We start from the raw sequence: 13019 nt of genomic DNA, 5'->3' as shown, positions 1-13019 counted from the left end.
CATCCCCAGGACCGAGTCACTGCAGTTCCGCTTCCGGCTCGGCATTATTGGAGGCGGGCTGGGAGGCTGGGGACTCACTCTCTCTCTCTCTCTCACACACACACACACAACATTGTCATACTGTCCCGCTGAGGATCTAGCGGTTCATCTTTGTTGTCATCGCCCGGGACCATGCGGTCTATGTGGGGTCTAATCGTACTGGTCTCCGCGGCTACTGTCTATCTCTACCTTCTGTCCACCAACCTGCCCCTGGGACCGCGGCACTCTCGCCGGGGAGATGAGCTGGAAAAGTCCGCAGAAAACTCGCAATCGGACTTGCGATCGGAAGAAGAAGAAGTGGAGTACAGGTAAACACAGAGGGTGCAGTTATCCCACTGAGCTGTGCTTCCTAATATAACCTCTCATTGTATCGGTAGACTGATAATCCCAATTGACAGTAATATTCCTTTGAGAGTAAAATTTAAAAATATATTGTTGGTGTTGTGAGTAACATACAATCAGGTTAGGTGTGATGAATAGAAAACCATGTTCTTGAATCTAGCATGTATTATATTATTATTATTATTATTATTATTATTATTATTATTATTATTATTGAACGTTGAACAATTATTGGAGCCAGAATATATATAAACAGGTAAAAGCCAGGCCACACAGTAGCAAGAACAACCGATCTAATGCCTAATAATCTAATGATCTAATCGTAATGGTACATTAATGTGTCGTTAATGTAGAGCTCAACAAAAACCTGGAGATGTTCAGGCATGTATGCAGAATTGCAAGTATGAGTCCACAGACTTTGAGCCTACAACACAGCTTTGTCAGATAACTTGGTTGTATATTTTTACAATTGTAGGTTAACTGTACAAGGCTAATAATATAAAATGTGACATGCATTATGGAGACTGGAAATAGGGGATTGTTATTATGGATGTACTTTATAGAATATCAGGACAATATGTTTATAATTTATAAAATGAAACAAACAATTAAAAAAAAAAACACCAGGAACTTAAAATCATGAATGGAATTGTATTTATTCACTGTTTTTTTGTAGCCTAAATGTTGAAGGGAGATCCATTTTCTTGCAATATCTCAGCATAGAATATAATTCTCAAATTTGATATGATCCTTAAAGATCTGTAAATGTGAAAGAAATTACAGAAACAGTAAATTCAGCCGTTCTCCTGCTCGTGTGGGAGATCCCACTTTATCTCACCATTGACAGGATTAGATGGTAATGTCACTTGATTAGGAAGGAAATGCCATCGTGCCCTCCAGGCAGTCAGGAGATTTTCCTCCTTGCTAGTTTCCATTGCTCCATGATGCAAGATTTACTACTGCAAGGCACAAGGGGTGACCCACTGTGTTGGCATCTCTTTGACTGTGGCAATTTTGTATATTACAGAATACGGAAATAGATTTACCTACATGGGCTGTGTTGTTTACATGTTGAAGAACATACAACACTGCTAATCATAGTAGTTCCTTATAGATTTTACATGTCAGATTAATGATTTTACAAGGAAGCAGGCGGTCTACTTAAACTGGTGGGGAATGACAACTGCAAAGCAATTACTAAAATTAAAAACAAAAACGGATCACTAGTTTGGATCTATAAAGCTGAGAAGTAAGATCCACCTACTGTCTGAAGCCTGTAGACTTTCATGACCTGGGTTCACACTACTCTTTTGTGTCAAGGGAAATATATTTAGTTGTCTCCAGCAAGTCACACTACAGCATATGTTGTTGTTGGGTTTTCTCTAAAATAAAATATTAGTAAATTATCAAGAAATTAGAGACCACCGAAGAGCCAAAGCCCTGCTTAGCGCTGATTTGGTGGCTAGTTATTTTTTACCCAGAATACATGTGCTCTCCAAATAAGAGGTCCAAATTACATGTCAGTTAGTCAATTTTCCAATGTTGGCTCTATGTTTACAATGTACTGATGCTGTGCTGAATTTATTCTGAGGTTATTGATCTACTCATTATTCAAATTCATAAGGAGTAATGTGATCTGGACAGTGGGGTTTTTCTTTGCGTTAATCTCCTATTTATAGTGCTCAGTAACTCTAGATCTTGCACTTGAACATGTTTCGCTGTGAATTTCCCACAAGATCGGACACCTGTTTACTGGAAAGAGCCACGTTTCATAAAGTTGGTCCACGTCATGTCTGAACTGTGAACACCCCCCTTTCCTTCGCTGACGAACCTCTTTAAGTTTTGTGACAAAATGTGCTGAGGGCCTTAAATCCACATACCACAGAGGGACTTTTTGGGCAGTGCCATCTTCGAAGTGAAATAGATACAGCCACATAATATTCAACACCTGTTTTGAACCAGTGGAACTTCCACAAGGATGGTGTGGGATTCATAACAGCCCCGTCTCCGGTTTAGTTTTTTTTGGTCTGTTTTTTTTTCTTCAAACAAACCTAAACACACGTCAACTAGATGAGGTTACACAGTCACAATTGTGGCCTTGATTGTGATTTAATTTTAAAATAAAAAGTGACGCAAAAGCAATCCCTTGTGTGTGATCAAGGAAAAGGCCATAGTGTGTAGAGGACAAAACATCCTGCATCTCCACATCTGACCTTTTCACCTCTCACAAACATGTCCCACAACCAAGCTTACTATACACAGACATTCACTGGAGTAACCACAGTCCTATAGTGTAGTGCTAGTTTTTTCCCCAATTAAAGTAGCAGTCTGGACAATCAGTATGTATTGGTGACCACATCTGACCTAGGATAAACACTACTTGAACAATAACTGATGTGGTTCACAGAAGGGAAAGGAATGAAGCTGTTGGTAACTGCTCCTTTGCCTTGAACTACATACAGTTAATTAAAGTTGTATACTGATTACAATTTTCTAGGCATATTCAATTGTGAAAAAAACAAATTCTACTTTTGATCCAATTCACATTGCAGAGCAGGATGTAGGCTATTCTACATAACAGGCAGCTGTGAAGTGAGGTGGTCTTGTCCAATTTATTGTCCAGACATGCACAGTTTGCCACTGCGAACTTGTGAAAAGGGAATATTATTACATAAGAAGTTGGACTCTAACAAGAACTAGGCCACTTTCGAAAGGGCCTCATTGGAAATAGACTGGCTGATAATTATACCCCTGTGAAGCACAGTGCTGGACTAATTATGCCAGGGTTTTATATCCAGAGTGCAGGGATCAAAGTGCTGCATTCATTTTCCAGGGTGTTCATTCATAACAGTTCATCACATGCAAGGATTTGCTCTCTATTATGAAGTAGCTTTTCATGTAATCGTGTCTAGACATGGGGGGGAAGAGAAAACATGTATAACTGTTTTTGGAGAATGGTTTTATGGAGTATTGCTTACATAGTTTATTATGATTAGTTGGATGTAACAAAAATGTGCAATCTTAAAGGAGAACCCTCTTAAGATGACAGTTTTTAAACATACACATGAATTATACAGAACATGGAATGTAAGCACCACCCAAACTGACACTAAACACCATAGCAACCAAGCAATTCCACTGAATCCTTTGTTTCCATAGCTACCTGCTGTGCTTGTACATCATTCATATTTAACTAGTAGCTGTTTCAGTGCTTGGCCCCCTGTGTAGTGATTAGTGCTAAAAACAAGAAACTATATACTGGAGGTTTTATTTATAGCGCCCGCACCCCACCGTAACTGTAATTAAAAACTGCCATGCTTAGTCACGCCGCTCAAGAACAGTTCAGGTGTCTTGAGGTTGCAGCCAATGGCGTTGGAGAACGTGGCACTGTCATATATGTTATAAACATACCCAAAATAGAGGCTCCAGCTCGGGTGTCAGACGGTTACATCAGATTGTAACATCAGAGATTTTTCATACTTCCAGTCCAGTCACTCAGACTTGAGACACCTCACCACCCCTGCCTAAACTTGCCTGTCACCGATCATATTTCCTCCTTCTGAGAGGGCGCTGCATGCTTTTTTGATCACATTACACACCAAAAGCCACCCATTGCAATAAAAACATCTGCACCCAAGAGCATTTACATTTGATTTCCCTGTGCCTACTATATTTAGATGTAGCTCTGCTATACTACTTAGTAACATTGTTTAAGCGACAATGAGACTCCTATATTTCATGTGGAATCATCATGTGATCCCTAAAACGTGAACACTGCAGTTTTTATCAATATTAACCTGATGTTTTAATTCCAGTATCCCTGATTTCAAGGTAGAATGCTAAAACAAACAAACAAAAATAAAGGTTAATATTTGAGGCCCACTTTTAAGGGTACTGTGCTGTTCTACAGTGAGGGAAAAAAGTATTTGATCCCCTGCTGATTTTGTACGTTTGCCCACGTTTGAAATGATCAGTCTATAATTTTAATGGTAGGTGTATTTTAACAGTGAGAGACAGAATAACAACAAAACAATCCGCATTTCAAAAAAGTTATAAATTGATTTGCATGTTAATGAGGGAAATAAGTATTTGATCCCCTTCGACTTAGTACTTGTTGGCAAAACCCTTGTTGGCAATCACAGAGGTCAGACGTTTCTTGTAGTTGGCCACCAGGTTTGCACACATCTCAGGAGGGATTTTGTCCCACTCCTCTTTGCAGATCCTCTCCAAGTCATTAAGGTTTCGAGGCTGACGTTTGGCAACTCGAACCTTCAGCTCCCTCAACAGATTTTCTATGGGATTAAGGTGTGGAGACTGGCTAGGCCACTCCAGGACCTTAATGTGCTTCTTCTTGAGCCACTCCTTTGTTGCCTTGGCTGTGTGTTTTGGGTCATTGTCATGCTGGAATACCCATCCACGACCCATTTTCAATGCCCTGGCTGAGGGAAGGAGGTTCTCACCCAAGATTTGATGGTACATGGCCCCGTCCATCGTCCCTTTGATGCGGTGCAGTTGTCCTGTCCCCTTAGCAGAAAAACACCCCCAAAGCATAATGTTTCCACCTCCATGTTTGACGGTGGGGATGGTGTTCTTGGGGTCATTCCTCCTCCTCCAAACACAGCGAGTTGAGTTGATGCCAAAGAGCTCGATTTTGGTCTCATCTGACCACAACACTTTCACCCAGTTCTCCTCTGAATCATTCAGATGTTGGCAAACTTCAGAGGGGCCTGTACATGTGCTTTCTTGAGCAGGGGGACCTTGCGGGCACTGCAGGATTTCAGTCCTTCACGGCGTAGTGTGTTACCAATTGTTTTCTTGGTGACTATGGTCCCAGCTGCCTTGAGAGATCATTAACAAGATCCTCCCGTGTAGTTCTGGTCTGATTCCTCACCGTTCTCAAGATCATTGAAACTCCACGAGGTGAGATCTTGCATGGAGCCCCAGACCGAGGGAGACTGACAGTTATTTTGTGTTTCTTCCATTTGTGAATAATCGCACCAACTGTTGTCACCTTCTCACCAAGCTGCTTGGCGATGGTCTTGTAGCCCATTCTAGCCTTGTGTAGGTCTACAATCTTGTCCCTGACATCCTTGGACAGCTCTTTGGTCTTGGCCATGGTGGAGAGTTTGGAATCTGATTGATTGATTACTTCTGTGGACAGGTGTCTTTTATATAGGTAACGAGCTGAGATTAGGAGCACTCCCTTTAAGAGAGGAGCCAGAAATCTTGCTGATTGATAGGGGATCAAATACTTATTTCCCACATTAACATGCAAATCAATTTATAACTTTTTGAACTGTGTTTTTCTGGATTTTTTTGTTGTTATTCTGTCTCTCACTGTTAAAATACACCTACCATTAAAATTGTAGACTGATCATTTCTTTGTCAGTGGGCAAATGTACAAAATCAGCAGGGGATCAAATACTTTTTTCCCTCACTGTATATACTATCATACACTGTTACCAGTAGTTTTTTGGCCATGTGTAACTGTGGTAATACTGTAGTATTTTTCCTGCCTCTCAAAGTAAGGCCCGCTGTCTTTCTCCAGGACGCTGAAGTTCCCCTCCGACCTGGAGGAGCTGCGTGAGTTGGCTGAACTTCTCCAGTTCTACAAGACCGAGCACACCGGCTATGTCCTCCTGCTCTACTGTAGCGCCTACCTCTACAAGCAGTCCTTCGCCATCCCGGGCTCGTCATTCCTGGTCAGTACTCCGGCACATGCCAAGCCCCTGAAACATGCAAGTGCAGAGATTTGTGTGATGTCTGAAGCTGCTCTAGCAACTTCCTGTTGAATGGGACCCACCCCCTATAATAAATTAATGGGCTCCACAGTGGCACACATAAGGTACCCCTATTTAAGGTGAAATTAGAAGGAGATATTCATGAGAGCAGAGAGGATAAATGGTAGAAACGTCTTTATAGTCTGAAAGTTATGACTTGAAATGGTAATTTGAAAGGTCCGCTTTATTGCACAGGTTAAAAACGTGAATAAGGCCTGACATTCAGGCTTTCTTCAACAGAATATTTTGTTGCAACTTCAGGCCTTGTCTTCAGTGTACATGAATAAAAGGAAACTTGTAATTGACCGGGCTGGTCCTGCGCTGGCTTGCTTTGATTGGATTTCTATTTTTGGCAGAAAACTGGTCTCAGTTGTGATTATAGCACTTTCATTTATTAGACTGGAAGCTGTGAATAGAAAATGTAACACTTGGGTAGAGAAGAATCAAGGCAAGCAAATCCAGGACTTTTAGGCTTTGGCTGTAGTATTCAAAGCCTCAGGCCTAATTCACTCTCAGCATGATTAAATAAAGAAACCACACTCTACATTCGATCACAACAGGGGGCATGCAAAGGGAAATTTGACTTTGTTGTCAAGGGTGCTCTCGGCAAAAATCATAACGGTGCATGAACGAATACTTGGCAATGACTTCTACCCATCTCTCTACCCATTCTTCTATCTCTTTATTGTTCCTCAGTTTTCACATTGCCACGATGTTGTTCAATTGTACACGCTTGGGCATCTTTTCCACCTTCACTGAGCTTTCCATCCGTCAACAGAGACTGTACCTGTAACCTGCTTTTGGGGGTTACAGGTTATTCACGTGTTTTTTTTAAACCACTCTAAATCTTCTCTTCCAGAACATGCTGGCAGGGGCTCTATTTGGACCCTGGCAGGGCCTACTGCTCGCCTGCCTGCTCACTACAGTGGGGTCCACCTTCTGTTACCTCCTCTCCAGGACTTTTGGGAAGAGGCACATAGACAGACTCTTCCCTGACAAGGTCGCCCTGCTGCAGAGGAAGGTATGCCTCTTCCCTGTGAATCGGCTCATTCCTGGGCACGGGTCCACAGGGCGCGCGGCTAAAGATAGAGCCGCCACGCAGCTGGGCCCGGCCTGCTGTTCTATGGAGGGGTGACCTGCTTCAGATTTCACCCATCGGGTGACTCGCGAGTGAGCGCTTTCTTCACAAATTAGTTTACTCCTTTTGTTCTCTAGATCCCCCTCAGTAGAGCAGAAGTGACTCGGCTGTAACTTGTCATATTTTATTTAGCTGATTTAAAAAAAAAAAAAAAAAAAACAGTTGGAGGGATAAATCCAATTAACTCTCATTATATCTTCTAAAAATCAACATGCATTTGTTACAGCAGCATGTGTATAACCTTTGTGTACCCCACATAGTACAGGTAGGATTGTAATTCAGCTCATTGTAGGGTATATACTAATATGATCACCAACATGCTCATGCTGTACTTTTTTTTCTCATTGTGTGTTTATTTACCCCTTTTACAATCTACACCAAAAAGCATTTGTGTAATTTGTAGTTAATAGAAGTTACCACTAGGTGAGAGTAATAGACTATATAATAACATCCAGTTGGACATTTGGAATGTGATGTTTTTCTCCTCACACAATGTATCGTTTCTCAACTCCGCTACAAAATATAGTTTTCATTAATTCTGTCCACAATGTATTAAACCAGTGGTTCCCAACCCTGGTCCTGCAGTACCCCCTTTCCTGCTGGGTTTTGTTCCAACCGAGCTCTCAATTACTTAATTGAACCCTTAATTGAAGTAATAATGTCTAGATATTTGACTTCCACCCATTGTGTAACTCATAAAAAGTATGTTCCGTAGTAAGATATGCTCCATTATGCAAATTTATACCTAACCTCTACTGTGTAAAATAATGAACAGGCTCTGATTAAGGGTTCAATTAAGTGATTGAGAGCTCAGTTGGAATAAAAACCAGCAGGAAAGGGGGTACTGCAGGACCAGGGTTGAGAACCACTGCATTCAAAAACACAGATTGATTTCCCCAGTGGTTATTTAATTCACCACGCCATCCTTAAAATCCCATTAAATAAGATGTCACCAAATGGCGCACGTGTGTATTTTACAAAAGAAGACTAAGCAATGCAGCCTCCTCTCTCTCTCTCTCTCTCATTCTCCCTGCCAGGTGGAGGAGAACAGAAGCAGCTTGTTCTTCTTCCTTCTCTTCCTGAGGTTCTTCCCCATGACACCCAACTGGTTCCTGAACATCACCTCACCCATCCTCAACATCCCCATTGCCATGTTCTTCTTCTCTGTCTTCATTGGTAAGGAGCTCTCTTTGTATCTGTGTTGACCATAAAAAAAGGAACGCCAAATAAAAGCAAGTAACACGTCTGCAAATCAACACGTATGTGTATTCATGCCTGTTGCATCCATTTCTGTTCCCCCTGGGCTGGAACGCTTGGAGGTTTTGGAGGGATTGGTCCAATTGTGAACCCAGTTGTGAGTGAGAAAATATCGAAAGTATGATGCCGAGAACAGGATGTATTCTCTCACACTGCTTTCGCTGCAGGTCTGATCCCGTACAACTTCATCTGCGTGCGGACCGGCTCCATCCTCTCGGAGATCTCCTCCCTGGATGACATCTTCTCCTGGGGCACCCTGCTGCAGCTCCTGGCCATCGCCTGCGTGGCACTGCTGCCCGGGGCCCTGATCAAGCACTACAGCCGGGTGCACCTCAAACTGGATGGCATGGACCACAATGGGCACCACCTGGACAAGAAGCTCAGATGACCACCAGCGGCAACCCCTCACCCCTGCTCCTCTATCTTTAGTGAAGATCTCAGGTGTTTGTATTCGTCTTAAAACAAAAAAAAAAACAGAACCCAAATCTATAGCAAGGCCTTTTCAGATGAAGGTTTAAGTGGGGTCTCTTAGGCCCGAGCAGTTCGATTTTGGAGGGGGCAAGGGTGAATAACTGTGTTTCCGAAAAGGGAGAGTTGGGTTTCTGTGTATTTCAAGCCTGTCGGTTTGAAACAGGACTGTCTGTGACCAGTCTGTGTCGTCCTTGTTTGTAATCACATGCTATTTGTGAGCCTTGGAAAACTCAGGCGGTTCTGGGAGAAGTGTTTGGCAGAACTTTCGTTTCAGGACACCTTTGCCGTGGAAACGAGGCATGTCTGTATGTGAACTATCTGTGGTGCGTCACATTCAATCTCTTTCTCGCTGCTGCCAACTATTACGAACACTTTGTACACGCCAAAGCCGAAGAACAAAATTCTACATGTGTGTCAGCTGCAGTCAGCGCTTTTATTTATTGTCAGATATTTTTGGGTTTATTTACACCTGCTTTTCTTATGAAGTACTGTCATTTATACAGTGGAATGTATTTTTAAGTCAATTCTATAGTCTTTTTTGTAAAAGGAGAGAAAGTAAGCAAACGTGTATATTGTTCTTTCCACTTGCAGCCTGACGGGCTGGTAAAAGACTTGTTTTATAGTTTTTATAAGTACAAAAAGAGTAGTGTGTTCCTGCCTAGGCAGTCTGTATGGTTAGGAGTCTCTATAGAGTTCCTCTGTCTTCCACCGAAATAACTATGCATCGATCTCCACAGTGCACCCGATTCACTAAGAGACAATCTAATGCGAGACAATCATCATAAAGAAGTAGTCTAATGCCAGGGTACGGTTGACACAGGGTCCTCTCCTCAGTATTTTATTACATAAGTTACAAATCTGCAGCATATATTGTATTTTTTTAAACATTAACAGTGGAAGAAGTCACAATATAAGTGCAGGATTGCAACCCCTGACGTCTGGATTTAAGAGCTGCCAGCAAATGGGTGAAGTGTGCAATTACAAACTGAGAGGGAAGACTTTTTACATCAAATTTCTCCTGTGAAATTGGTCTTCATCCCCCTTAAAATAATTCCCAAGCACTTACTTAGGCTGGTCAGAGTTAAGCCAGTAAGGTGGCACTTTCAAGGCTTCAGAAATCTGCAGAGGAACCTTTTTCAAGCCCAACAGAACAGTTGAGTTGCTGTTTTTTCTTACTCTTTTCTATCGGTCCCTAAAAAAAGGGCAATTATGCTGTTTTTGTACTGTGCTGTCCACAGGCTGTTGTGTGTTGTCGTGTAACTTGGGGTGTTCTCGCAATCACCGCAAACAGCTGTGCATTTTCAGTGTTTAATTCAGACTGGTCAGTGGCTGGATTTGGCATTGTTAAGTCATCTCTGTCTTGTCTGTACTGTGATTAAGGGCCGATGACTGTGACTGATGGATCGAGCTCAGGTAGTTTCCTAGCTGTGTTCCTGAAACAAGACGGGCTGAGGCCTCTTACTAGTGTAAAAAGAGTCGAGACTAAAGTGCCTTATGTAAAAATATATATATAATTTAATAAGACATCCTGCCATGTCCTGTGCTCCTTATAAACTGGCTACCTCGAGAGATTCAGACCCCTTTCTAAAGTTTCCTGTTGTGTGTTTCTACTGCGGATGAGCGAGAGCTGATGTACTCTTCTCTGTCAATGAAATGTCTTTCTCCCACACTGGACTGTCTTGTCAGGACCCCGTGCTCACTGCAATCGGCAACACCTCCAGCCGCCGGGGCACTGACTGACCTGAGGGTCTACCGCCGCCCTGCGGAACAGAGACTCTTTAATACACAGCCCACAGAGTCCGCCGATTCCACGTAATGGAAGTGCAACCTGGTGGAAAACTGCACTTTCCCTTGATCCCCTCGGTCGATGTTTGTCCTTGGTAAACAGGCTGTCCGTGATGGGTAATGCTAACTAATGCTAAATTGGGTGAGATTTTATACACTGCCAGTTCAGTGCCATATCCCTGGAAAATAAAACCCATCGCTGTCTCCAGTGGAGGAGCTGAGGTGGCAGCCAACTGACAGGTGAAAATTCATTACATTTCATGAAGTTTTAATTTATTGCTGTTTATATACCAACCTTAATATGTTTATTTTAAGCAAAAAAAGCTATTGACACAGACGTCACATTTTTAAGGGCATCCTGTCAACAGCTAGAGATTTTATTTTTTTAAATTAATATAATAATTATGATTTGAAAGAGAAACCTTTCTGAGGTGCAATGGCAAGGTTGCTACAGCTCTGATGTCTTAAAATAATGAGCTCTTCCCATTATACTTGGCATTAATTATGCCAAACCAGGGTGCAGATTAGATGCGTTGACTCTGCAAAACTGAATCAAATTCGCATCAGACGTGTTTATACAGTTCAGTGTGTGTGTAGCTGTGAGTGTGTGTAATAAATTTAATTTAAAAACATGTTGCAGTCTACAAAATCCTCTGTTTTCTGATGGGTAGAAACAGACACGTCGATTCTAGAGTTAATGCACAGCATGACTGAAATGCACGTGCTGTTGGTAGGCAACGGGACATGATATTGGACTCTCCTGCGATGGAAAACAAAAGAGAGTGCTGTTGCAGTTGTGTCTGTCAGGGTTAAACCGCTCTAAAGATGCTGGACATTCAGCTTTAAACGAACAGCTATGACTGGAGTGTAAATGTACAGAACATACACAATCTGTGAAAGATAATTGTTCGTATTGTTAAGCTGGCACTACTAACGTGTTTTATACTAAGGTGTTAATTACACTTCAGGTGAATTGATTTTGTATTTTACTGCATGTGAAACACTTGGTGAGACGTCCTGCCCTGTCCAGTTATGTTTTGGGATTTGTTTGGTATGTTCTTGATCATTATTCCTATTGTTGTCCCTGGACTGTTTGATTCAGCACAATCTTTATGTTGTGCATATCTTGGCTGCATTTGTTGTCTTTGTTTGTTTTTGTGGTTGGGGGGGCGGGTCTGTTATTTTTGTGTGTTATTTATTTATCTGAAGTCTTAAGTCACCTTTTTGTGGATGTTTGAGGTTTTAATTTTTGGTTTTGGTTTTGAGGTTTTTAAGTATTTTTCAGTTTTAAGGATTGTTTGGTTTTTCCTCAGCTGCTTCCCAATGTTTCGAGATAAAGCACATAGGCCTGCTGGGTATGCAAACAAAAGCCATGTCTTACTGAGTTTGTTTACAATTGTAGCACTGCTTTTATTCTTTTGTAAGAAAACAATAAAATAAAATAAAAAAGAAATTGAAGTGCTTGAATGTTTCATATCTTATTTCTCAGTTTGCTACTTGTATTCTCTTGTTGATTAAATAGAAGACATTGAATCAAACACCAAGCTGCCTGCATGAATGTCTTTAAAGAAATGCACCTTGCACACTCAGACATGAGATAGATGGTAGTAAAAGTATTTCTTCATGTGGGAAAGTGGCTCTTTACCTCAGATCAGAAGGAAATCAACGGATGGGTGCCTGGGAGGAGAGCCGTCACTGCCCTGGTCTTTCATGGGAATTCCAGCAAAGGTCTCTGGGTCAGCAAGTCTGCCAGCTGGAAAGAGAGGAGGGATTCTCCCAGGGAAGCGCAGCACAGCGATTGGATAAGAGGTTTATGGTACCCCGGGGAAGGTCACTTCCACCCCCCCCCCTTCATTGATACATGAAGCTTATTTATTTGTGACATTAAACAATTGAGAAATAAGTCAATAAAATGATGTATTGTTTAAATAAACGAGGTCAGTATACATATGTAATGAAAAGTAAGTAAACAAAATAAATTAACATACATAAGTAAATAAAATATAGGTTAACTATAATGTGAGTGTGTGATCCATTTGCATTTTGACTCCCAAACTGTAACACAAAATATGATTGTGGAAATCATGCTGAAACCTTTCACAAAGTTTGCAAACATTGCCCCTTTTAATTCTGCCTACATAAACAGCAGGTGTGTTTCTCTCTAAAGTGTCACTGCTCTGGGACAGTTTTTCTATAGCAATAAAAAA

At 41.6% G+C, this 13019-nt stretch overlaps 1 protein-coding gene across 1 annotated transcript; it reads left to right on the top strand.

The window, feature by feature from the left end:
* The first annotated feature begins 23 nt into the window (after nt 1-23).
* On the top strand, nt 24-12275 carry LOC136711378 (transmembrane protein 41A-B). The gene is made up of 5 exons (XM_066687601.1): nt 24-347; nt 5930-6083; nt 7021-7182; nt 8337-8475; nt 8724-12275. Exons 1-5 carry the CDS (start codon nt 172-174, stop codon nt 8942-8944), a joined length of 852 nt encoding a protein of 283 aa, XP_066543698.1. The 5' UTR covers nt 24-171; the 3' UTR covers nt 8945-12275.
* Nucleotides 12276-13019: the final 744 nt, after the last annotated feature.

Source organism: Amia ocellicauda, chromosome 16 (assembly GCF_036373705.1).
Source record: "Amia ocellicauda isolate fAmiCal2 chromosome 16, fAmiCal2.hap1, whole genome shotgun sequence".
In the NCBI taxonomy this organism is placed as follows: domain Eukaryota; kingdom Metazoa; phylum Chordata; class Actinopteri; order Amiiformes; family Amiidae; genus Amia; species Amia ocellicauda.
Note: the sequence above shows the minus strand (reverse complement) of the source record. Positions and strands in the feature narration are given on the sequence as shown.